Raw genomic sequence first — 27524 nt, 5'->3', positions numbered from 1 at the left:
ACCCGGTTCTCCCAGGTAAGAGTCTGCACACTTAACCACTACACCAGACTGGCTCTCTATTAGAGCCATGGCTGACCCAAGGCCATTCCAGCAGCTGCAAGTGGAGGAGTGGGGAATCAAACCCGGTTCTCCCAGATAAGAGTCCGCACACTTCACCACTACACCAGACTGGCTCTCACCAAACTGGTAGACAACAGCTCAGTGGCACCCCAGAAAAGGTCCAGATAATATCAGTGCAGTTAGCACTAGCGGTACTGGCCCAACAGCAAGGAGCCAAGAGACCTGGCTCGAGGGATGTCCCCGGTTCTCAGAGATCCTTAAAAAGTGCTCCATACATCCAGACAGAAGCTTGTGCCAGAGGCGCTCCATTGTTCGCATGCTCATGTTTCGGGGGACAGTTCTAGGGTTTGTGCGCTGTCTGATCAAAGCTGAGCATTTTAACACTGGTGAATTTCACCAAGAGAGATGTAAGCGAGTGCTTCATTCTCTTGTGTTGAAGTTCGTGGGGCTTCGATTCCAGACAGTGAGCTTTATTTCCATCCTCACATGGTAACCATAGTTTTAGTATCTAACTGTGCTTTAAACTGCAACCCGCCCCCCCGCAAGCATAGCCAGCTTCAAGAGGGGACTGGATAAACATCTGGAGCAGAGGTCCATCAGTGGCTGTTAGCCACAGTATATTGTTGGGACTCTGTCTGGGGCAGTGATGCTCTGGATTCTTGGTGCTTTCGGGGGGGGCAACAGTGGGAGGGCTTCCAGTGTCCTGGCCCCACTGGTGGACCTCCTGATGGCACCTGGATTTTTTGGCCACTCTGTGACACGGAGTGTTGGACTGGATGGGCCACTGGAAGGGAATTGAAAACAAATCAGCCAGTATCATAATGCCCCTGTATAAATCGATGGTGCGGTCTCATTTGGAGTACTGTGTGCAGTTCTGGTCGCTGCACCTCAAAAAGGATATTATAGCATTGGAGAAAGTCCAGAGAAGGGCAACTAGAATGATTAAAGGGCTGGAGCACTTTCCCTATGAAGAAAGGTTGAAACGCTTGGGACTCTTTAGCTTGGAGAAACGTCAACTGCGGGGTGACATGATAGAGGTTTATAAGATAATGCATGGGATGGAGAAAGTAGAGAAAGAAGTACTTTTCTCCCTTTCTCACAATACAAGAACTCGTGGGCATTCAATGAAATTGCTGAGCAGACAGGTTAAAACGGATAAAAGGAAGTACTTCTTCACCCAAAGGGTGATTAACATGTGGAATTCACTGCCACAGGAGGTGGTGGCGGCCACAAGTATAGCCACCTTCAAGAAGGGTTTAGATAAAAATATGGAGCACAGGTCCATCTATGGCTATTAGCCACAGTGTATGTGTGTATATAAAATTTTTTGCCACTGTGCGACACAGAGTGTTTGACTTGATGGGCCGTTGGCCTGATCCAGCATGGCTTCTCTTATGTTCTTATGTTCTCTTATGGCCTGATCCGACATGGCTTCTCTTATTTTCTTACTCTAATCTGGAGAACCTGGTTTGTTTCCTTTCTCCTCCTCCTTTTATTCTTCTTCTTCTTTGATTCTTTTTCTGCTGAGAGAAATGTTCTAATCTGGGGAACTGGGTTTGATTCTCTCCTCCTCCTCCATCTTCTCCCATGATTCCTTTTTTGCTGCGAGAAATGTTCTGAAAGACCTAGAAAGCTGATTGGCAGAATGAGTGTCCCAGAAGAGAACGTGCTTATTAAACTGTGCTTGAGAGACAACGATTTCCCTTTGTGAAGATTCAGGTTAGCCAACCAGCGGCACTGGCTTGCGCCCCAGTGAGAGCGCTCTCTTCTCTCTCTACAGAACGTTCGGCGGCTCTTGCAGAACCCCAAAGTGAGCGAGCTGGATGCCACCAGGCTGGTGATGCTCTACGCCCTTCACTACGAGCGGCATAGCAGCAACAGTCTCCCCACCCTCATGGCGGACCTAAAGAGCAGGGGAGTTTCCGAGAGACATCGCAAGGTACGTGGCTGGCCGGGGGTTTCCTCTGGGGCAGAGGCTCCTGTGCTGAGGGGGAGAGGGCAGAGCTGAAAACAAAGAGGCGATTGCGAGAAGAACAGCTGCCTGAGAGCCAGTTTGGTGTAGTGGCTAAGTGCGCGGATTCTCATCTGGAAGAAACGGGTTTGATTCCCCACTCCTCCACATGCACCCGCTGGAGTGACCTTGGGTCAGTCATGACACTGCCAGAGCTGTTCTCTCAAGAGCAGTTTATGTCAGAGCTCCCACAGCCTCACCTGCCTCACCGGGTGTCTGTTGTGGGGAGGTCTAGGCTCAGGGCCTTCTCAGTGGTGGTGCCATGGTGGTAGAGTTATGTTCCACACTGAGGTTGTTGGGCACCTTCTCTTTCTGGGTACACCTTGTATCACCTCCGACCATGTCTTTTTTAAAAAAAAAAATACTGCTAAAGCTGCTCTTTTTTGTTGTTGCTCCCATTATAGTTTTACTACTGTTTATTTTAATTTAGTAAGTTTTGTGGGAGGAGTGGGGTAGAAATATTTTTAATGAATACGGTTCTGAAGGATGGCCAAGGTTTCAAAGAGTGCTCATCTAATAACTCCTCCTATGTGATTTTTTGACCTTAACCAGGCTGTGTTTTGCTTCTCTCTCGGAACAGCTGGTGTCTGCTGTTATAGAATACGGAGGGAAGCGAGTTCGAGGGAGTGACCTCTTCAGTCCCAAGGATGCCGTTGCTATCACCAAGCAGTTCCTCAAAGGGCTGAAGGTATCATGGCTGATTTACGTAGTGATATCTGGATACTTAGCTGAGTGACATTACCAAAATGGATGGACTTGCCATGCAGTGGCCCTAAAAGTTTTGTGGGCACAAGGTACTTATGCTTTCATGGGCCCTTCCCAACAGAATAATATTGATATTAAAATAATTTTTGATATAACTTTAAATAATTCAACATTTCCCCCCCTGTTTTAGGCAAAATTCCGCAGGGCCTGTAAGACAGCCCTCTTCCGGCAGGCCTACAACAACTAACTGACACTGAGAAATTTTTAGATGGAACTAAAATGCAGTTAATAGACCGCTGGTTTTTATGTTTTTATGTCTTATTAATTTATTGTTTTAATCTTCTTATGTAAATGTTTTTTTATGCTAAATTTATGTAAGTTTATTATGTTGTAAGCCGCCCTGAGCCACTTCGGTGGGAAGGGCGGGCTATAAGTCTAAATATAAATAAATAAATAAATAAAATTTAATAGACCTTTGTGACCCCTAAATCAAGTGTGTCAAACTTGCAGGCCGCAACGGGCCCACCCATGGCTTTAAGCTGGCCCGTGGCTCTTTTCTCCCATCTCTACCCCCTCCAGTCCTCACCCTTTGAAGCTCCAAGGCTGCCACAGTTCACAGCTCCTTCTGCCTTGTCTTTGCATGCTTCAGCAGGAAGCAATTCTGGGCTTGCAAAGCTGCAAAGAAAATGCAGAATGGATTTTTCATTAAGCCCAGAGACTGTAATGGAAAATCCACTCCACGTTTTCCTTGCAACTTTGTCTGTGCTGTAACGAAGAGGAGCTCAAGTGGAGGGGGGAGGCTTGCAATGCCCAGCCATTTCATGTTTTCCTAGGCTCAGAGCATTTTATTTCCGTTTCTGCTGTGATCCTTGTGCTTTTTTGTTTTATTTTTAAAATTGCATTGCCAATCCCCCCACCGCCTTTCCGTTTTAAACAAAATATCGCAATAGTTTTAAGCATATTTGTATTTTGAGGTAAAAAATAATATCATAGAATCGTAGAATTGGAAGGGACCTCCAAGGACATCCAGTTCAACCCCTTTAATAGTATTTCTCTCTTTCCTTTGTTAAGTTTATATCTCTGCTACCTGGCATTACATTTTATGACATGCATGGCCCAGCCTGACAAGGTCTCATTTATGTCAGATCCATCCCTCGTAACAAATGAGTTTGATACACGCAGTGTGTGTGTGTATATACACACACACATATTGGCCACTGTGTGACACAGAGTGTTGGACTGGATGGGCCATTGACCTGGTCCAACATGGCTTCTCTTCTGTTGTTATGTGACACAGAGTGTTAGACTTGATGGGCCATTGGCCTGATCCAACAGAGCTTCTCTGATGTTCTTATGTGACACAGAGTGTTGGACTGGAGGGGCCACTGGCCTGATCCAACATGGCTTCTCTTCTGTTCTTATGTGACACAGAGTGTTGGACTGGAGGGGCCATTGGCCTGATCCAACATGGCTTCTCTTATGGACTTATGTGACACAGAGTGTTGGACTGGAGGGGCCATTGGCCTGATCCAACAGGGCTTCTCTTATGGTCTTATGTGACACAGAGTGTTGGACTGGAGGGGCCATTGGCCTGATCCAACATGGCTTCTCTTATGTTCTTGTGTGACACAGAGTGTTGGACTGGATGGGCCATTGGCCTGATCCAACAGGGCTTCTCTTATGGTCTTATGTGACACAGAGTGTTGGACTGGATGGGCCATTAGCCTGATCCAACATGGCTTCTCTTCTGTTCTTGGTGACTGCAGCTGGAATTATTTTCACTAAGTATTGGAAATTATATGAAATCCTGAGAAAAGAGGAGCTGCTAGCTAAGCTTTAGACTTCGCAGAAATAGATACATTGAAAGATGTTAATCTGTGTGAAACTAAGAAAATACGGGGACCATTATATAGCTGGCTATAGTATCATATACGAACTTCCAAAGTAACATAATGTGATTTGTGACAATTATTGCAGTGTAAATATATATTCTTGTCAGTAGGCGTTTTAAGCGATATGAATGATTAATGGATTATAAGATGTAATTGCAGCAAATGTTATGATGACTGAGACTGATGATGAGGATATGAAATAAATAATGTATACGTAGAAATATTATAAAGTTTTAATTCCTGTACCCCACCCTTTCCCTTTCCCTTCTACCCCCCATTCCTACTTTACCTGAAAACCTAATAAATCCATTTAAAACCTGAGTTTGACACCCCTGCCCTAAATATTTCAGGGTTTTTTCCTGATTTGAGAAAAGAAAAGGTTTTTTCCCTCTCTTCTGCTTTTAAAAAAAATCAAAACGTTTTTATGGGCTCCTAAAAGTCTTGAGGGACCTAGGCACTGTGCCAGCCGTACCCTTCCTTCAAGTTGGCCTCAACTCCGGAGGTCTGACTCAGTCTTAGAGACTGCAAGCTCTCGTGGATCCATGACCTCATTAGCCTGTCTGCTGATTTCTGTGTCTGTGTGCTCCTTCCAGCTCCACTATTAAGCTTGGAACCGGCTTCCTTCTGTGCTTTTGTTCTCTGTCCACAGGGGGTGGAGAATGTGTACACGCAGCACCAGCCGTTGTTGCACGAGACCCTCGACCAGCTCATCAAGGGCAAGCTGAAGGACAACCAGTACCCCTACCTGGGGCCCAGCACCCTCCGCGACAGGTACAGCCATCTGGGCAGCTTCATCCCTTCCCTCAGCGGTGATGACTGCGACATAGAACTCACGGGCATTCTATGAAATTGCTGAGCAAGCAGGTTAAAACGGATAAAAGGAAGTCCTTCTTCACCCAAAGGGTGATTAACATGCAGAATTCACTGCCACAGGAGGTGGTGGCAGCCACAAGCATGGCCACCTTCAAGAGGGGTTTAGATAAAAATATGGAGCAGAGGTCCATCAGTGGCTATTAGCCACAGTGTGTATATATGTGTGTGTGTGTATATGTGTGTGTATATACACACACATATATATTGGCCACTGTGTGACACAGTGTTGGACTGGATGGGCCACTTTTCTGATCCAACAGGGCTTCTCTTATGTTCTTATGTGACACAGAGTGTTGGACTGGAGGGGCCATTGGCCTGATCCAACATGGCTTCTCTTATGTTCTTATGTGACACAGAGTGTTGAACTGGATGGGCCATTGGCCTGATCCAACAGGGCTTCTCTTATATTCTTATGAGACACAGAGTGTTGGACTGGAGGGGCCATTGGCCTGATCCAACAGGGCTTCTCTTATATTCTTATGAGACACAGAGTGTTGGACTGGATGGGCCATTGGCCTGATCCAACATGGCTTCTCTTATGTGACATTGTAAGCCGCCCTGAGTCCGCTTCCGGAGAGGGCGGGATATAAATGGAAAGTGATAGATAGATAGATAGATAGATAGATAGATAGATAGATAGATAGATAGATAGATAGATAGATAGATAGATAGATAGATAGAGTGTTGGACTGGATGGGCCATTGGCCTGATCCAACAGGGCTTCTCTTATGTTCTTATGAGACATAAAGTGTTGGACTGGATGGGCCATTGGCCCGATCCAACAGGGCTTCTCTTATGTTCTTATGTGACACAGAGTGTTGGACTGGATGGGCCATTGGCCTGATCCAACAGGGCTTCTCTTCTGTTCTTATGTGACACAGAGTGTTGGACTGGAGGGGCCATTGGCCTGATCCAACATGGCTTCTTTTAGGTTCTTATGTTTTTATATTCCCCTCCCCTGACCACTATTTATATATTCATTAAAACGTTATACCACACCTTTCCCCTCTCCCCCTTAAAAGAGACCTGATCCAACATGGCTTCCCTTGTGTTCTTATGCGGCCTGTCCTTCACACTCCCTCCAGAGCGCTGGCAAACGAGTAGGCAAACAAGGTGCCTCCTGAAAATCTTCCATGAGAGGCGCCCTTCACTTCTTTGGGATGCCCGTTCACAGTCACCCTGTGAAGCAAGTGGGGCTGAGAGTGTTCCGAAAGAATTGGGGCTGACCCAAAGTCACCCAGAAATGGGTCTGTCCCAAGGTTATTAAACCTGGTTCTCTAGATTAATAATAATAATAATAATAATAATTATAATTTTATTCTTATATCCCGCCCTCCCCCGCCAAAGCGGGCTCAGAGCGGCTTACATGACATGGTTTACACCATGATTACACTAAAATCCAGTCATTGCAATAAAAAACAATTAAAATAGTTAAATACATTCAATTAAATTAAATAAACAATTGAGATTATTAACAGCTACAAAATAAGTGCCACAGTTCGATATATATGTATAGGATAGCTAGGTGTCATTTCCGGGTTCCATCTTAAACGCGAGTTGATAGAGGGTAGTCTTGCAAGCCCTGCGAAACTGATTTAGGTCTCTCAGGGCTCGCACCTCCTCTGGTAGTTGATTCCACCATTGGGGAGCCATTGTGGAGAAGGCCTGCTCCCTTGTTATTTTCAGTCTGGCCTCCCTTGGTCCAGGGATTCGTAGTAGGTTTTGGGAACTGGATCTCAGTGCTCTCAGGGGAACATATGGAGAGAGGCGGTCCCTAAGGTAGGCAGGTCCTCGGCCATATAGGGCTTTAAAGGTAATGACCAACACCTTGTAACGAACTCAGTACACAATTGGCAGCCGGTGCAGCTCCCGCAGCCTAGGCTGTATGTGTTCCCACCGTGGTAGTCCCACTAACAGCCTGGCCGCTGCATTCTGCACTAGCTGCAATTTCCGCGTTCGGTACAAGGGCAGCCCCATGTAAAGGGCATTACAGTAGTCCAGCCTCGAGGTGACCGTTGCGTGGATCACAGTTGCCAGGTCGCCGTGTTCCAGGAAGGAGGCCAACTGCCTCGCCCTCCTAAGATGGAAGAAGGCGGATTTGGCAGTGGCAGCTATCTGGGCCTCCATTGTCAAGGAAGGCTCCAGTAGCACTCCCAAGCTCCTGACCCTGCGCACTGGTATCAGTGACGCACCGTCAAAAGTCGGTAGGGAGACCTCCCTTCCTGGCCCGCTGCGACCCACGCAAAGGACCTCTGTCTTCGCTGGATTCAGCGTTAGCCCACTCAACCTGAGCCTACTCTAATCTAGAGGAGGTGGTGGGCTCTCTTTCCTTGGAAGTTTTTAAATGGAGGCTAGATGGCCGACAGCAATGCGGATCCTGTGAATTCAGGGGGAGGGATTTGTGACTATAAGGAAGGCTGAGCGCAGAAGAATAGATGCTTTTGAGCTGTGGTGCTGGAGAAGAATCTTGAGAGTCCCTTGGACTGCAAGAACATCCAATCAGTCAGTCCTAAGGGAAATCAACCCAGACTGTTCCCTGGAAGGTCAGAAGCTGAAGCTCGAATACTTTGGCCCCCAAATGAGAAGGGAGCACTCCCTGGAGAAGACCCTGATGCTGGGAAAGACAGAAGGCAAAAGAAGAAGGGGAGGGCAAAAGAGGAGATGGTTAGTCAGCATTACTGATGTAACTAACACAAATCTTGAGAAGACTTCAGAGGATGGTGGAGGACAGGAGGGCCTGGCATGACTTTGTCCATGGGGTCGCAAAGAGTCGGACTCAACTGTGCGACTGAACAACAATTGTTGGAACTCTCTGTCTGGGGCAAGTGATGCTCTGTATTCTGGGTGCTGGGGTGGGGAGTGGGAGGGCTTCTAGTGTCCTGGCCCCACTGGTGGACCTCCTGATGGCGCCTGGATTTTTTGGCCGCTGTGTGACTCAGTGTTGAGCAGATTTCAGAGGATGGTGGAAGACAGGAAGACCTGGCGTGACTTGGTCCATGGGGTCGCAAAGAGTTGGACTCGACTGTGTGACTGAAGAACCACCAATTTGTGAGTTTCCTGCCTTGTGCAGGGGGTTGGACTAGATGACCCTGGAGGTCCCTTCCAACTCCGTGATTCTGAACTGCTACACCATTGCTGGCTGAATGGAGTGCAGCCCATTTCTTTCCCGCTTCATTCTGTCTGTCACGTGTCCATTGCCTTGGCTTCAGATAGGACTTCTCAGAGCTCCGCAAGGTCCTCACCGTCCTGTGGTGTTTTTTTCGCCCTCATTCCCTGAGGGGAGAAGGGGTCCTCAGTGTCTCTCTTCCCTTCTTGTTGGAGAAAGGGTGGCCGCTCACAGGCCCTGTTGCCAGGGAGAGAGATTTCTTGGCCTAGGGCTGTGCTTCCGGGGAAACCATTGCTGTATTATGTCTGGGATGAAATATCTGTATGCCTCTTTTCTTCACCAAAGGAGAAACTCAACAGTGTGTTCATTTTCACTCAGTTTGTGCCTCAGAACTTTAAACTTGCCTAGAGGAGGTTCCCCCCCCCCCTTCTTTGTGGGGAGGGGAAGCGTCGTGGCATTCACATTGGCTGCCAAATAAGCCCCTGTAATGCTCTTATGCTAAAAATGTGCAAGGAATAGAGACAATGGACGGTGGAGCTTACAGCTTATGTCATAAATCTGAACCTCCCTTTAAACTCTTCTGGCTCTTACAAGATTTCAAAGGAGGATTATTATGTGGCCTGATTCATTGCTGTTTACCATTTCAAAACTACGAAATAAAAGTCCGGTGGCAGCTTAAAGCTCGTGCCACTGGGCTCCTGAGCCACAGTTTAGCCATCCCTGGTTTATACTGACCATGATTTGAAGCGATGTCTGAATTAATGAAATATATTTATGGCTGAGCAAAGTTTAAGACCAACAGTTTCTGTAGCAGTCTGCCCCCACACCAGTGTGTGTCTGAAGGTAAGCAGTGGCAGCCGTTTTGCGGCTGCCTCCATGTCCTGCAGCAGCCATTTTGTGGCAACTGCGTTGTGACTGCACACTCCGTGCTGTGTCACAATCCCAAAGGTGTCCACAGGCCGCAAAAGCTGAGGCGATTTCCTGGTGAAAACCAAATAGAGTGGCTAGAAATGTTCGGACATTGAGTTCCTCATCAAAGGCTCCTTAGTAAGCTCCAGAGTCATGGAATAAAAGGACAGGTCCTCGTGTGGATCAAAAACTGGCTAAGGAAGCAGAGAGTGAGTACAAATGGGCAGTATTTGCAGTGGAGGACGGTAAGCAGTGAGGTGCCGCAGAGCTCAGTACTGGGTCCCATGCTCTTTAACTTGTTCATAAATGATTTGGAGTTGGGAGTGAGCAGTGAAGTGGCCAAGTTTGCGGATGACACTAAATTGTTCAGGGTGGTGAGAAGCAGAGATTGTGAGGGCGAATATATATGTGTGTGTATCCAACATGGCTTCTTATGTTCTTATGTGACACAAAATGTTGGACTGGAAGGGCCACTGGCCTGATCCACCAGGGCTTCTCTTATGTTCTTATGTGACACAGAGTGTTGGACTGGATGGGCCATTGGCCTGATCCAACATGGCTTCTCTTATGTTCTTATGTGACATAGAGTGTTGGACTGGATGGGCCATTGGCCTGATCCAACATGGCTTCTCTTATGTTCTTATTTATTTATTTATTTATTTATTACTTCCCATTTATATCCCGCCCTCTCCGCAAGCGGACTCAGGGCGGCTTACAACATTATAAAAACAATCAATCCAATAAAACATATAAAACCATAATTTACATATATTAACTTTAAAACCATTCTATAGCGCTATTTCAGTCCAGTCCACTTCTTATGTGACACAGAGTGTTGGACTGGAGGGGCCACTGGCCTGATCCAACATGGCTTCTCTTCTGTTCTTATGTGACACAGAATGTTGGACTGGATGGGCCATTGCCCTGATCCAACATGGCTTTTCTTATGTTCTTATGTGACACAGAGTATTGGAGTGGATGGGCCATTGCCCTGATCCAACGTGGCTTCTCTTCTGTTCTTATGTGACACAGAGTGTTGGACTGGAGGGGCCCTTTGCCTGATCCAACAGGGCTTCCCTTCTGTTCTTATGTGACACAGAATGTTGGACTGGATGGGCCATTGGCCTGATCCAACATGGCTTCTCTTCTGTTCTTATGTGACACAGAGTGTTGGACTGGAGGGGCCACTGGCCTGATCCAACATGGCTTCTCTTATGTTCTTCTGTGACACAGAGTGTTGGACTGGAGGGGCCACTGGCCTGATCCAACAGGGCTTTTCTTCTGTTCTTATGTGATACAGAGTGTTGGACTGGAAGGGCCATTGGCCTGATCCAACAAGGCTTCTCTTATGTTCTTATGAGACACAGAGTGTTGGACTGGATGGGCCATTGGCCTGATCCAACAGGGCTTCTCTTATGTTCTTATGTGACACAGAGTGTTGGACTGGATGGGCCATTGGCCTGATCCAACATGGCTTCTCTTATATTCTTATGTGACACAGAGGGTTGGACGGGATGGGCCATTGGCCTGATCCAACATGGCTTCTCTTATATTCTTATGTGACACAGAGGGTTGGACGGGATGGGCCATTGGCCTGATCCAACAGGGCTTCTCTTATGTTCTTATGTGACACAGAATGTTGGACTGGATGGGCCATTGCCCTGATCCAACATGGCTTTTCTTATGTGACACAGAGTATTGGAGTGGATGGGCCATTGCCCTGATCCAACGTGGCTTCTCTTCTGTTCTTATGTGACACAGAGTGTTGGACTGGAGGGGCCCTTTGCCTGATCCAACAGGGCTTCCCTTCTGTTCTTATGTGACACAGAATGTTGGACTGGATGGGCCATTGGCCTGATCCAACATGGCTTCTCTTCTGTTCTTATGTGACACAGAGTGTTGGACTGGAGGGGCCACTGGCCTGATCCAACATGGCTTCTTTTCTGTTCTTATGTGACACAGAGTGTTGGACTGTAGGGACCATTGGCCTTATCCAACATGGCTTCTCTCATGTTCTTATGTGACACAAAATGTTGGACTGGATGGGCCATTGGCCTGATCCAACAGGGCTTCTCTTATGTTCTTATGAGACACAGAGTGTTGGACTGGATGGGCCATTGGCCTGATCCAACATGGCTTCTCTTATATTCTTATGTGACACAGAGGGTTGGACGGGATGGGCCATTGGCCTGATCCAACAGGGCTTCTCTTATGTTCTTATGAGACACAGAGTGTTGGACTGGATGGGCCACTAGCCTGATCCATCAGGGCTTCTCTTATGCTCTTATGTGACACAGAGTGTTGGACTGGATGGGCCACTGGCCTGATCCAACAGGGCTTCTCTTACGTTCTTATGTTACATTCTTTTTGGAAAGTGTATGTGAGGCGGAAGCTGCCAACTGGAAACTGCCATTTTGAGCTTTCTTCGTCGTGAAGCTTTAGCAGGCAGGCCAAGCACTGCTGGAGTGTGGCGTCTTTGACGTGTGTGGCCACTTGCCTTGAGGCCAGGTATATGGATTGAATCTCAGGAGTTGCGTGAAAGTGTTAGAATGTTTTTGCTTTCAGTTGTCCCTCTGCAAGATAGTAATATAGGTGCTGATGATGGCCATTAAATTGTGTATGTATATAAGGTGAATCGGTCTCACATCATCACATTTCTGATATTTTCCCTCATAAGAACAGAAGAAGAGCCCTGCTGGATCAGACCAGTGAGGGTCATAAGAAAATAAGAGAAGCCATGTTGGATCAGATCAGTGGCCCATCTAGTCCCATACTCTGTATCACACAATGGCTAACCAGTTCTTCTGGAAGGCCAGCATTAGGGCAGAGTGGCTGAGGCCTTCCCCTGAGAAGAACATCAGAAGAGCCCTGCTAGGTCAGACCAGGGAGGGTCCATCCAGTCCAGCCTCCTGTCTCACACAGTGGCCAGCCAGTTCCTCTGGAGGGCCAGCATTAGGGCAGAGAGGCCAAGGCCTTCCCCTAAGAACATCAGGAGAGCCCTGCTGGGTCAGACCAGGGAGGGTCCATCTAGTCCAGCCTCCTGTCTCACACAGTGGCCAGCCAGTTCCTCTGGAGGGCCAGCATTAGGGCAGAGAGGCCGAGGCCTTCCCCTAAGAACATCAGGAGAGCCCTGCTGGGTCAGACCAGGGAGGGTCCATCTAGTCCAGCCTCCTGTCTCACACAGTGGCCAGCCAGTTCCTCTGGAGGGCCAGCATTAGGGCGTAGAGGCCGAGGCCTTCCCCTGAGAAGAACATCAGGAGAGCCCTGCTGGGTCAGACCAGGGAGGGTCCATCTAGTCCAGCCTCCTGTCTCACACAGTGGCCAGCCAGTTCCTCTGGAGGGCCAGCATTAGGGCAGAGAGGCCGAGGCCTTCCCCTGAGAAGAACATCAGAAGAGCCTTGCCTGGGTCAGACCAGGGAGGGTCCATCTAGTCCAGCCTCCTGTGTCACACAGTGGCCAGCCAGTTCCTCTGGAAGGCCAGCATTAGGGCAGAGAGGCCGAGGCCTTCCCCTGAGAAGAACATCAGAAGAGCCTTGCTGGGTCAGACCAGGGAGGGTCCATCTAGTCCAGCCTCCTGTCTCACACAGTGGCCAGCCAGTTCCTCTGGAGGGCCAGCATTAGGGCAGAGAGGCTGAGGCCTTCCCCTGAGAAGAACATCAGAAGAGCCTTGCTGGGTCAGACCAGGGAGGGTCCATCTAGTCCAGCCTCCTGTCTCACACAGTGGCCAGTCAGTTCCTCTGCAGGGCCAGCAACAGGGCAGAGAGGCCAAGGCCTTCCTCTGAGAAGAACATCAGAAGAGCCTTGCTGGGTCAGACCAGCAAAGGTCCATCTAGTCCAGCCTCCTGTCTCACACAGAGGCCAGCCAGTTCCTCTGGAGGACCAACAACAGGGCAGAGAGGCTGAGGGACAACCTTTCCGTTGCCTCCCCACGTCTGTGTTAGAAAACTGGCTTCTTTCTGTGTTGCTTTCTGGCACGTTGTGGGGGAGGCCTTGGAGCTGTTCAGCACAAGTCACCGTCTTGGCTTGTTTCCGTCTGTGTTCTCGGCTTCCCTCTGTAAGCTGGCTGCCTTCATTGGCACAAGAGAGAGCTTGTTTTTTCAAAACACATCTGCTCCCATCTTTGCCATCAGACACAGCCACCCCACTTTCTGAGAATCCGATCAGTCAGTGCCCACCCCTCTGGGCATCTGTCTCCGTGCAAGACACCCACATTGTCCTTTGCAGAAGGCTTCGTGTTATGAAGACTCTGTGTGTGTGTGTGTGTGTGTGTCTGGGGGTGTGGATTTTGATGACAACATCTTTGTGTCATGCACTTGTCCCGAAGTAACAAACCTTTGAATACCAGCTTGTGCTTTCTCTCCTCTCCCTGTATCATCTTCTTAATATGCTCATAGGGTAATTATGACTAGGATTATTCAGGGCCTTTTCTTGCCTAGTTTGTCACCTTGAAGTCACTGTGAGTGCGTGACGCGTGGTGGCAGAGCATCAGCTTGGCATGCAGAAGGTCCAAGGTTCAATCCCTGGCATCTCCATTTAAAAGGACCAAACAGGAGGTGATGGGAAAGACCTCAGCCCTGGAGAGCAATGGAGAGGGGCCATAGCTCAGTGGCAGAGCATCAGCTTGGCATGCAGAAGGTCCCAGGTTCAATCCCCAGCATCTTCAGTTAAAAGGACCAGGTAGGATGTGATGGAAAAGACCTCAGCCCTGGAGAGCCATGGAGAGGGGCCATAGCTCAGTGGCAGAGCATCAGCTTGGCATGCAGAAGGTCCCAGGTTCAATCCCCAGCATCTTCAGTTAAAAAGACCAGGTAGGATGTGATGGGAAAGACCTCAGCCCTGGAGAGCAATGGAGAGGGGCCATAGCTCAGTGGCAGAGCATCAGCTTGGCATGCAGAAGGTCCCAGGTTCAATCCCCAGCATCTTCAGTTAAAAGGACCAGGTAGGATGTGATGGGAAAGACCTCAGCCCTGGAGAGCCATGGAGAAGGGCCATAGCTCAGTGGCAGAGCCTTTGCATGCAGAAGGTCCCAGGTTCAATCCCCAGCATCTCCAGTTAAAAAGGACCAGGTAGGAGGTGATGGGAAAGACCTCAGCTTGATATCCTGGAGAGCCATAGAGAGGGCCATAGTTCAGTGGCAGAACCTCTGCTTGGCATGCAGAAGGTCCCAGGTTCAATCCCCGGCATCTCCAGTTAAAAGGACCGGGCAGGAGGTGATGGGAAAGACCTCAGCCTGAGACCCTGGAGAGCTGCTTCTGGTCTCAGTAGACAAGACAGACGTTGATGGACCAAGAGCCTGACTCGGCAGAATGCGGTAATGCAAGGTGACCAAACACTTTTGCTAGGGGAAGTGGCACGCCAGACCCATCTCTGGCCCCATGCCACCAGCGCAAGAGCCCCCAAGAGCACAGGAGTCCTGATTTGCTGGGGCCAGGGCCCGATCCCCAACGAAAGAGCTCCTCGGTGGATGCTCGCGCAGCAGAGTGATTATCTCTCTGCTCTGCCCACCCCCTGCATGCTCTGTGACTAACGCTGGCGCTGGTGCGCAAATCCTCCACACTGCGTTAGCGAACCATTCAGACCCGCACAATGTGCCTCTCCGAAGTTGCTAAATATATCTGGCTTAATCCTCGGGCTGCTGTACTGGAAGATCTTACATTTTGTTCCCAGTGGGGTGGATGCAAGGAGGCTCTTCTTTTATCCCCGCTGGGAGAGCCGCGTGAACTTCTGACACTCGCCGCACAACTTGCTATTCCGAGATGCCATTGCTGTTTCAACTGGACCTGCTTCTGTTCTCGGAAACCTTTCTCTTCCGCCCCCTTTTCCTCGCTAACCATCTGCAAAAGGCCCCTCCCAGCAGGGGCTGAGCACCATTTTCTAGCACCGTCTTTTGGGCCTCTTCCTCCGGCAGAGGAATCCGTCCTGGCTGCAAAGCCCGGGTCCTTTTTATCTGTCGTCAGAAAGCGTGGGGGCATCGGGGAAGTGCTAACAGCTGCCGCAGAGCCTGGCAACGGGAGAGGAGAGGCGGGGGATGAAAGGCCATGGAAGAGAGTCAAACATGAAGGAAGTGGGAGGACGCTGGCCAGATGTTCTTGGGGTCAGGCAGAGCAGCTTTCACTCCGCAGCTGATGGCTTGCAAATGGGGAACCAGAAATCCCAAAGGCTGGCTGGTTGTGGAAGAAAGTCACAGCTGATTTATAGCAACCCTGTAGGTTTTTCAGGGGAAGAGACATTCAGAGGAGGCATTCACACAACTAACATTTCTAATCACGTTCTTAGAGCAAACTTGTACCTCCTTGCGATTCCAGTCAATGCCAACAGCGGCCGTGGAAGGTCGTTTTAACTCCAGTGGCTCAACATTTATGCATTTGCAGTTCTCATGCAATTGAGGACTTACTTCACTCTTTACTTTTCTGCCCGCTCTATTCTAGTCCAAGGGCCAAATGTTTAGATGGAATTCTGTCAGGCCAAAGTGCTTATTCAAATGAGAAAAAAAATAGTATTTCTTTTATCGGATACTGATAGAATCATAGAGTTGGAAGGGACCTCCAGAGTCATCTAGTCCAACCTGCTGCACAATGCAGGAAATTCTCAAATATCTCCCCCTAAATACACAGGATCCTCATTGCTGTCAGATGGTCATCTAGCCCCTATTTAGAAACCTCCAAGGAAGGAAAGCCCACCACCTCCCAAGGAAGCGTATTCCATGGAGAAACTGCTCTAAACTCAAAAATACCTCCCCCTAAATTCACAGGAACTTCATTGCTGTCAGATGGCCATCTAACCTCTGTTGAAAAACCTCTAAGGAAGCAGAGCCCACCACCTTCCGAGGAGGAAGCCTGTTCCACTGAGGAATCGCTCTTAACAGTCATAGAATCCTAGAGTTGGAAGGGACCTTCAGGGTCATCTAGTCCAACCCCCTGCACAATGCAGGAAACTCACAAACTCTCGGCTTGGCTTCGCGAACAAAGATTTAAGAAGGGTGCAATAGTCCACGTCTGCTGCAGGCTTGCTGGTGGCTGACAAGACCAATGCGGGACAGGCAGGTCCGGCCACAGTGGCTGCAGGGAAAAGTCTGATTTAGGGTTGGTGCTGTAGCAGTGCGATTCTTCCTCAATCTCCTTTTGTCCTCAAGACCAGCTATGCGTGCGTTCTCAAAAGAAGGAACAGCCTGGTGGATGGTGTGCCTCCATGCTTTGCGATCTGAGGCTAGGTCAGACCACTGGTGATGGTTGATGCGACAGGTGCCAAGGGATTTCTTCAAGGAGTCCTTGTACCTCTTCTTTGGTGCCCCTCTATTTCGATGGCCGGTGGAGAGTTCGCCATACAGGGCAATCTTGGGAAGGCGGTGGTTTTCCATCCTAGAAATATGCCCTGCCCAGCGCAGCTGCGTCTTCAACAGCAGTGCCTCGATGCTGGTAACCTCCGCCCGCTTGAGAACTTCAGTGTTGGTCACAAAGTTATTCCAGTGGATGTTGAGGATGGTGCGAAGGCAGCGCTGATGAAAGCACTCAAGGAGTCGCAGGTGATGACGGTATAAAACCCACGATTCGGAGCCGTAGATGAGGGTTGTCATCACAACCGCTTTGTAAACATTGATCTTTGTGCCTTTTTTCAGATGCTTGTTGCTCCACACTCTTTTGTGCAGTCGGCCAAAGGCACAGTTTGCCTTTGCCAGCCTGTTGTCTATCTCCTTGTCGATCTTAGCATCTGAGGAGATGATGCACCCCAGGTAGCTGAACTGCTGGACTGTCTTCAGAACTGATTCACCCACAGTGATGCAGGGAGGGTGATAATCTTCCTGGGGTGCAGGCTGGTGGAGAACTTCTGTCTTCTTCAGACTAACTTCTAGGCCGAATAGCTTGGCAGCCTCTGCAAAGCAGGACGTCATATGCTGCAGAGCTGATACCGAGTGGGAGACGAGTGCAGCATCATCAGCAAACAGTAGCTCTCGGATGAGTTTTTCCATTGTCTTGGAGTGGGCCTTTAGTCGCCTCAGGTTGAACAGGCTGCCATCGGTGCGATAGCGGATGTAGACACCATCGTCATCATCTAGATCTACTGCGGCTCTTTGAAGCATCATGCTAAAGAAGATCGTAAAGAGAGTTGGCGTGAGAACGCAGCCTTGCTTTACACCTGTGCCAATTGGGAAGGTCTCCGAGAGGTCGTTGCAGTGTCTGACTTGGCCTCGCTGGTCTTCGTGTAGCTGGATGATCATGCTGAGGAACCTTGGGGGACATCCTAAACGTTCCAAGATTTGCCACAGGCCTTTCCTGCTAACGGTATCGAAAGCTTTGGTAAGGTCGACAAAAGTCACATACAGAGCCTTGTTCTGTTCCCTGCATTTCTCTTGGAGCTGCCTGAGAACAAATACCATGTCGGTGGTGCTCCTGTTAGCTCTGAAGCCGCACTGGCTCTCTGGGAGGAGTTCTTCTGCAATGGCGGGCACCAGTCTGTTCAGGAGTATTCTGGCAAGGATTTTGCCTGCGATGGAGAGCAGGGTTATCCCCCGGTAGTTGGAGCAGTCTGACTTTTCCCCTTTGTTCTTGTATAGGGTGATGATGATTGCATCGCGAAAGTCCTGTGGTAATTTGCCTTGTTCCCAGCAGGTCACAAGTACTTTGTGAAGTGAGCTATGTAGTACTGTGCCCCCATGCTTCCAGATCTCTGGTGGAATTCCATCAACTCCTGCTGCCTTGCCACTTTTCAGTTGCTTGATGGCTTTAACAGACTCTTCTAGAGTGGGGATCTCATCCAACTCTGTTTTCACTGGTTGAAGTGGGGTGAGGTGAATTGCTGAATCTTGAATTACACGGTTGGCACTGAAGAGAACCTGAAAATACTCCGACCACCGGTTCAATATGGATGCCTTGTCTGTGAGGAGCACTTGGCCGTCTGCACTACGCAAGGGACTCTGAGTCTGATATGATGGACCATATACTGCCTTCAGGGCTTCGTAGAACCCTCTTAAATCACCAGTGTCTGCACACAGCTGGGTTCTCTCAGCAAGCTTGGTCCACCACTCGTTCTGAATGTCTCGAAGCTTGCACTGGAGGTTGCTACATACAGCGCGAAAGGTTGCTTTTTTCCCAGGACAGGAGGGCTGAGCAAGATGTGCTTGGTAGGCAGATCTCTTTTTCGCCAGTAAATCTTGGATCTCTTGATTGTTCTCATCAAACCAGTCCTTGTTCTTCCTTGTGGAGAACCCGAGGACTTCTTCAGAGATCTGCAGGACGGTAGTTTTTAGGTGTTCCCAGAGTGCTTCTGGAGAAGGGTCTGTGGGGCAACTGGGGTCCTCAATTCTTGACTGGAGTTTTGCCTGGAAGGCAGCTTTAACTTCGGCTGACTGGAGACTGCCAACCTGAACTCACAAACACCTCCCCCTAAATTCACAGGATCTTCATTGCTGTCAGAAGGCCACCTAGCCTCTGTTGAAAAACCTCCAAGGAAAGAGAGCCCACCACCTCCCAAGGGGGAAGCCTGTTCCACTGAGGAACCGCTCTAACTGTTGGGAAGTTCTTCCTAATGTTGAACCGGAAACTCTTTGGATTTTTCAACCCGTTGGTTCTGGTCCTCCCTTCTGGGACCACAGAAAACAATTCCACACCACCCTATATGACAGCCCTTCAGGGACTTGAAGATGGTGATCCTATCACCTCTCAACCGCCTCGTCTCCAGGCTAAACGTCCCCAGCTCCTTCAACCTTTTCTCATAGGACTTGGTCTCCAGACCCCTCCCCATCTTGACCGCCCTCCTCTGATGCTTACATCTCCCAGAAAGTTCCAGTCTTCACCCTCGTAGCAAAGAAAATACGTGCCGAGGTAGCAATGGGAAGGGATGATTTGTAGATTTATGTGTTTATCTCCATTGTTATTGCTATTGTACTGCATCTGTTATTATACCGTTTTGCTTTACTTTGTATGTTCATTAACGTCTAGTTTGCTTCCTTGAGATTTTTGTAGACTTGTAGCAGCCAATGGATAAGGAAGATTCGATAAGCATCTGGAGCAGAGGTCCATCAGTGGCTATTAGCCACCGCCTATTGTTGGAACTCTCTGTCTGGGACCGAGAGGCTCTGTATTCTTGGCGCTTAGTGGAAGGCACAGAGAGGACTTCTAGCCCCACTGGTGGAACTCCTGATGGCACTTAGTATTTTTGGCCACTTATGCAGTGAGGTGCCCTGAGCCCGCTTCGGTGGGGTAGGACGGGATATAAATAAAATAAAATAAATAAAAAATAAATAAAAGATGCTGGACTGGAGGGGCCACTGGCCTGATCCAACAGGGCTTCTCTTATGTTCTTATGTGACACAGAGTGTTGGACTGGAGGGGCCACTGGCCTGATCCAACATGGCTTCTCTTCTGTTCTTATGTGACACAGAGTGTTGGACTGGATGGGCCACTGGCCTGATCCAGCGGGGCTTCTCTTATGTTCTTATGTGACACAGAGTGCTGGACTGGATGGGCCACTGGCCTGATCCAACAGGGCTTCTGTTATGTTCTTATGTGACACAGAGTGTTGGACTGGAGGGGCCACTGGCCTGATCCAACAGGGCTTCTGTTATGTTCTTATGTGACACAGAGTGTTGGACTGGAGGGGCCACTGGCCTGATCCAACATGGCTTCTCTTCTGTTCTTATGTGACACAGAGTGTTGGACTGGATGGGCCACTGGCCTGATCCAGCAGGGCTTCTCTTATGTTCTTATGTGACACAGAGTGTTGGACTGGATGGGCCATTGGCCTGATCCAACAAGGCTTCTCTTATGTTCTTATGTGACACAGAGTGTTGGACTGGATGGGCTATTGGCCTGATCCAACAAGGCTTCTCTTATGTTCTTATGTGACACAGAGTGTTGGACTGGAGGGGCCATTGGCCTGATTCAACATGGCTTCTCTTATGTTCTTATGTGACACAGAGTGTTGGACTGGAGGGGCCATTGGCCTGATCCAACATGGCTTCTCTTATGAGTGTTGGACTGGAGGGGCCACTGGCCTGATCCAACAGGGCTTCTCTTATGTTCTTATGTGACACAGAGTGTTGGACTGGATGGGCCATTGGCCTGATCCAACATGGCTTCTCTTATGAGTGTTGGACTGGATGGGCCACTGGCCTTATCCAACAGGGCTTCTCTTATGTTCTTATGTGACACAGAGTGTTGGACTGGAGGGGCCACTGGCCTGATCCAACATGGCTTCTCTTATGTTCTTATGTGACGCAGAGTGTTGGACTGGAGGGGCCACTGGCCTGATCCAACAGGGCTTCTCTTATGCTGTTATGTGACACAGAGTGTTGGACTGGATGGGCCACTGGCCTGATCCAACATGTCTTCTCTTATGTTCTTATGAGACACAGAGTGTTGGACTGGAGGGGCCACTGGCCTGATCCAACAGGGCTTCTCTTATGTTCTTATGTGACTGAGAGTGTTGGACTGGAGGGGCCATTGGCCTGATCCAACAGGGCTTCTCTTATGTTCTTATGTGACACAGAGTGTTGAACTGGAGGGGCCACTGGCCTGACCCAACAGGGCTTCTCTTATGTTCTTATGTGACACAGAGTGTTGGACTGGATGGGCCACTGGCCTGATCCAACATGGCTTCTCTTATGCTCTTATGTGACACAGAGTGTTGGACTGGATGGGCCACTGGCCTGATCCAACATGGTTTCTCTTCTGTTCTTATGTGACACAGAGTGTTGGACTGGAGGGGCCACTGGCCTGATCCAACATGGCTTCTCTTATGTTCTTATGTGACACAGAGTGTTGGACTGGATGGGCCACTGGCCTGATCCAACATGGCTTCTCTTATGCTCTTATGTGACACAGAGTGTTGGACTGGATGGGACATTGGCCTGATCCAATACGGCTTCTCTTATGTTCTTATGTGACACAGAGGGTTGGACTGGATGGGCCACTGGCCTGATCCAACAGGGCTTCTCTTATGTTCTTATGTGACACAGAGTGTTGGACTGGAGGGGCCACTGGCCTGATCCAACAGGGCTTCTCTTATGTTCTTATGTGACACAGAGTGTTGGACTGGATGGGCCACTGGCCTGATCCAACAGGGCTTCTCTTATGTTCTTATGTGACTCAGAGTGTTGGACTGGAGGGGCCATTGGCCTGATCCAACAGGGCTTCTCTTATGTTCTTATGTGACGCAGAGTGTTGGATTGGAGGGGCCACTGGCCAGATCCAACAGGGCTTCTCTTATGTTCTTATGTGACACAGAGTGTTGGACTGGATGGGCCATTGGCCTGATCCAACAGGGCTTCTCTTCTGTTCTTATGTGACACAGAGTGATGGACTGAATGTGCCATTGGCCTGATCCAACAGGGCTTCTCTTATGTTCTTATGTGACACAGAGTGTTCGACTGGATGGGCCATTGGCCTGATCCAACATGGCTTCTCTTATGTCCTTATGTGACACAGAGTGTTGGACTGGATGGGCCATTGGCCTGATTCAACATGGCTTCTCTTATGTGACACAGAGTGTTGGACACAATGGCCACACAGTGTCACACAATGGCCAATATATGTGTATGTGTATATACACACACACAGAGACATATACACACACACATATATATACACACACACTGTGACTAATAGCCACTGACGGACCTCTGCTCCATATTTTTATCCAATCCCCTCTTGAAGCTGGCTATGCTTGTAGCCGCCACCACCTCCTGTGGCAGTGAATTCCACATGTTAATCACCCTTTGGGTGAGGAAGTACTTCCTTTTATCCGTTTTAACCTGTCTGCTCAGCAATTTCATCGAATGCCCACGAGTTCTTGTATTGTGAGAAAGGGAGAAAAGTACTTCTTTCTCTACTTTCTCCATCCCATGCATTATCTTGTAAACCTCTATCATGTCACCCCACAGTCCACATTTCTCCAAGCTAAAGAGCCCCAAGCATTTCAACCTTTCTTCATAGGGAAAGTGTTCCAAACTTATAATCATTCTAGTTGCCCTTTTCTGGACTTTTTCCAATGCTAAAATATTTTTGAAGTGCGGCAACCAGACCTGCACACAGTACTCCAAATGAGACCGCACCATCGATTTATACAGGGGCATTATGATACTGGCTGATTTGTTTTCAATTCCCTTCCTAATAATTCCCAGCATGGCGTTGGCCTTTTTTATTGCAAACGCACACTGTCTTGACATTTTCAGTGAATTATCTACCACGACCCCAAGATCTCTCTCATGGTCAGTCTCTGCCAGTTCACACCCCCATCAACTTGTATTTGTAGCTGGGATTCTTGGCCCCAATGTGCATTACTTTGCACTTGGCCACATTGAACCGCATCTGCCACGTTGACGCCCACTCACCCAGCCTCAACAGATCCCTTTGGAGTTCCTCACAATCCTCTCTGGTTCTCACCACCCTGAACAATTTAGTGTCATCCGCAAAAAATGTGGTGTCACCCTGACCTGAATGGCTAGCCTGATCTCATCAGAAGCGAAGCAGGGTCAGCCCTGATTAGCCCCTGGATGGGAGACCACAGCGGAAGCCCAGGGTTGCTACGCAGAGGCAGGCCGTGGCCAACTACCCCTCTTCCCCTGGCCTGGATGCCCAGGGTTAGCCCAACCTCATCCGATCTCGGAAGCGAAGGAAGGATCAGCACTGGTTAGTACTAACTTGGGTGGGAAGGCACCAAGGAAGCCCAGGGTTGCTGGGCAGAGGCAGGCCATGGCAGACTCCCCCCCCCCCCCTCCGATGTCGTCGTCAGTTGGCACTCTGCCGTCTGAATCAAGGGAGGGGCTTGTCTCCCCTTGGCCGGTCGACACCTCTTTCCCGAGAGCTCCGATCGAGACGGGTGTCCATTTTACGGAGCAGCAGAAAAGAGCGAAGTCCAGTGGCGCCTCGGAGACCAAGCGAATCGGTGGCCGGGGAGGAGCTTCCGTGAGTCCCACCTTCTTAGTTGGAAGGGACCTCCGGGGTCATCTAGTCCAACCCCCTGCACAAGGCAGGAAACTCACGATGTTTCTTCGGTGGCTCCTGGAGGCTCATCTCCTGCCAGCTCTTTGGTTGGTCTTTAAGGTGCTCTTTTCTACTACTCCAAGAGTTCAGAGCAGAAACTACGGCTCGGGAGCCACATCTGGCTCTTTCATGCATATTGTGCGGCTCTCAAAGCCCCCACCACCGCATCAGCGGACTTGGAGAAGGCAGTCCTCTTTTTAAATCACTTCTCCAAGCCAAGCCAGTTGGCAGTTTGGAGATGCATTTAAAGTTAAAGTTGCTTTCTTTTCACCTCTCTCCCCCCAATCTACCTTCCTTCCTTCCTTCCTTCCTTCCTTCCTTCCTTCCTTCCTTCCTTCCTTCCTTCCTTCCTTCCTTCCTTCCTTCCTTCCTTCCTTCCTTCCTTCCTTCCTTCCTTCCTTCCTTCCTTCCTTCCTTCCTTCCTTCCTTCCTTCCTTCCTTCCTTCCTTCCTTCCTGCCGTCCTCAAATCTCTGACATTCATGTCTTGGTGTCTCTCAAACACCTGACATTTATTCTGTGTGGCTCTTACATTTAGCAAGTTTGCCCCCCCCCCCCCGGGTTTAGAGTCATACCCCAGGGGAGTCAGCACAGCCTGTCTGGCTGATTCTAGAAAAAGCAATAGTTCACGCACAAGATGTAACCAGAAAAGGCCCTTCTCGCAACCATCCCGACCTGGTTTTTCAGCAACAAAACTGTGCGTAAAGTAACACCCCCACCCCCAGCGTTTGCAGATTCCCTTTCCTTCGGGGGGGGGGGGGGGATGATGCAAGTTCCCTCCAGAACGCCTGTCGACATGTTCCTTCTTCCGCTTGATCGCAGCATCCAGGCGTTAGTAAAAACATTTCTTTACTTTGCAAGTGGGGCTTTTTAACACCAGGGTGATGGGAGCGTTGCCAGTCCATGTAAAGTGCTTTTCTGTTTCTTGGCGGGGGGGGGGGGGGGGAGGAAGGGGCCAGAGTCTCACAGGCGCTGTAAGGCCAGCTCTGCCATTTTGCCCGCTCAGTTGGTTTTCCTGCCTTTTCCTTTCCACCAGTCTAAACAGCTGTATCTTGTTCTTCTCAGGCCGCAAGACATCATCGTGTTTATTATCGGAGGGGCGACCTACGAGGAAGCCCTGACGGTGTATAATCTGAATCGCACCACGCCTGGAGTCCGAATCGTGCTGGGCGGCACCATCATCCACAACACGAAAAGGTAACCCCAGGCTTCATCGAGGTTTTAGCATTCATTTCTAAAGAGTGCTGTGAATTTCATCAAGACAAATTTAGGGCTGGAAATGCTTCTTCACCCAAACAATAATGAATATGTGGAATTCATTGCTGCAGGAAGTGGGGGTGGATATAAGCAGCTTCAAGAGGGGATTGGAGAAATATATGGAGCAGAGGCCCATGAGTGGCTATGAGCCACAAGGTATAGCTGGAAAACTCTGTCCAGGGCAGTGATGCTCTGTTATTCTTGGTGCTTGCGGGGCAAGAGTGGGAGGACTTCTGGAGTTCTGGACCTGCTGGTGGACCTCCTGATGGCATCTGGTATTTTGGCCACTGTGTGACTCAGGGTGTTGGACTGGAGGGGCCACTGCTCTGGTCCAACATGGCTTCTCTTCTGTTCTTATGTCTGGGGCAGGGATGCTCTGTCTTCTTGGTGCTTGGGGGAGGGGCACAGTGGGAAGGCTTCTAATGTCCTGGCCCCACTGATGGACCTTCTAATGGCACCTGGTTTTTTTGGCCACTGTGTGAGACAGAGCATTGGACCAGATGGGCCATTGGCCTGATTCAACATGGCTTCTCTTATGTTATGTGACACAGAGTGTTGGACTGGAGGGGCCACTGGCCTGATCCAACATGGCTTCTCTTCTGTTCTTATGAGACACAGAGTGTTGGACTGGAGGGGCCACTGGCCTGATCCAACATGGCTTCTCTTCTGTTCTTATGGGACACAGAGTGTTGGACTGGAGGGGCCACTGGCCTGATCCAACAGGGCTTCTCTTATGTTCTTATGGGACACAGAGTGTTGGGCTGGAGGGGCCATTGGCCTGATCCAACATGGCTTCTCTTATGTTCTTATGGGACACAGAGTGCTGGACTGGAGGGGCCATTGGCCTGATCCAACATGGCTTCTCTTATGTTCTTATGTGACACAGAGTGTTGGACTGGAGGGGCCATTGGCCTGATCCAACATGGCTTCTCTTATGTGACACAGAGTGTTGGACTGGAGGGGCCACTGGCCTGATCCAGTATGGCTTCTCTTATGTTCTTATGTGACGCACAGTGTTGGACTGGAGGGGCCATTGGCCTGATCCAACATGGCTTCTCTTATGTTCTTATGGGACACAGAGTGCTGGACTGGAGGGGCCATTGGCCTGATCCAACAGGGCTTCTATTATGTTCTTATGTGACACAGAGTGCTGGACTGGAGGGGCCATTGGCCTGATCCAACAGGGCTTCTATTATGTTCTTATGTGACACACAGTGTTGGACTGGATGTGCCACTGGCCTGATCCAACATGGCTTCTCTTATGTTCTTATGTGACACAGAGTGCTGGACTGGAGGGGCCATTGGCCTGATCCAACAGGGCTTCTATTATGTTCTTATGTGACACAGAGTGTTGGACTGGAGGGGCCACTGGCCTGATCCAGCAGGGCTTCTCTTATGTTCTTATGTGACACACAGTGTTGGACTGGATGTGCCACTGGCCTGATCCAACATGGCTTCTCTTATGTTCTTATGTGACACAGAGTGTTGGACTGGAGGGGTCACTGGCCTGATCCAACATGGCTTCTCTTATGTTCTTATGTGACACAGAGTGTTGGACTGAATGGGCCACTGGCCTGATCCAACAGGGCTTCTCTTATGTTCTTATGTGACACAGAGTGTTGGACTGGAGGGGCCACTGGCCTGATCCAGCAGGGCTTCTCTTATGTTCTTATGTGACACACAGTGTTGGACTGGATGTGCCACTGGCCTGATCCAACATGGCTTCTCTTATGTTCTTATGTGACACAGAGTGTTGGACTGGAGGGGTCACTGGCCTGATCCAACATGGCTTCTCTTATGTTCTTATGTGACACAGAGTGTTGGACTGAATGGGCCACTGGCCTGATCCAACAGGGCTTCTCTTATGTTCTTATGTGACACAGAGTGTTGGACTGGAGGGGCCACTGGCCTGATCCAGCAGGGCTTCTCTTATGTTCTTATGTGACACACAGTGTTGGACTGGATGTGCCACTGGCCTGATCCAACATGGCTTCTCTTATGTTCTTATGTGACACACAGTGTTGGACTGGATGTGCCACTGGCCTGATCCAACATGGCTTCTCTTATGTTCTTATGTGACACACAGTGTTGGACTGGAGGGGCCTTTGGCCTGATCCAACATGGCTTCTCTTATGTTCTTATGTGACACAGAGTGTTGGACTGAATGGGCCACTGGCCTGATCCAACAGGGCTTCTCTTATGTTCTTATGTGACACAGAGTGTTGGACTGGAGGGGCCACTGGCCTGATCCAGCAGGGCTTCTCTTATGTTCTTATGTGACACACAGTGTTGGACTGGATGTGCCACTGGCCTGATCCAACATGGCTTCTCTTATGTTCTTATGTGACACAGAGTGTTGGACTGGAGGGGTCACTGGCCTGATCCAACATGGCTTCTCTTATGTTCTTATGTGACACAGAGTGTTGGACTGAATGGGCCACTGGCCTGATCCAACATGGCTTCTCTTATGTTCTTATGTGACACAGAGTGTTGGACTGGATGTGCCACTGGCCTGATCCAGCAGGGCTTCTCTTATGTTCTTATGTGACACACAGTGTTGGACTGGATGTGCCACTGGCCTGATCCAACATGGCTTCTCTTATGTTCTTATGTGACACACAGTGTTGGACTGGAGGGGCCTTTGGCCTGATCCAACATGGCTTCTCTTATGTTCTTATGTGACACACAGTGTTGGACTGAATGGGCCACTGGCCTGATCCAACAGGGCTCCTCT

General features: G+C 49.4%; 1 protein-coding gene across 1 annotated transcript in view; it reads left to right on the top strand.

Moving 5' to 3' along the window:
* Positions 1-27524, top strand: part of VPS45 (vacuolar protein sorting 45 homolog) — an 84051-nt gene that overhangs the window by 33840 nt on the left and 22687 nt on the right. The window contains exons 11-14 of the mRNA XM_060256594.1: positions 1841-1999; positions 2652-2759; positions 5318-5439; positions 24599-24730. Coding sequence (XP_060112577.1) covers positions 1841-1999; positions 2652-2759; positions 5318-5439; positions 24599-24730 — 521 coding nt within the window. The remainder of the gene's footprint in view (positions 1-1840; positions 2000-2651; positions 2760-5317; positions 5440-24598; positions 24731-27524) is intronic.

This window comes from Heteronotia binoei, chromosome 1 (assembly GCF_032191835.1).
Source record: "Heteronotia binoei isolate CCM8104 ecotype False Entrance Well chromosome 1, APGP_CSIRO_Hbin_v1, whole genome shotgun sequence".
In the NCBI taxonomy this organism is placed as follows: domain Eukaryota; kingdom Metazoa; phylum Chordata; class Lepidosauria; order Squamata; family Gekkonidae; genus Heteronotia; species Heteronotia binoei.
Note: the sequence above shows the minus strand (reverse complement) of the source record. Positions and strands in the feature narration are given on the sequence as shown.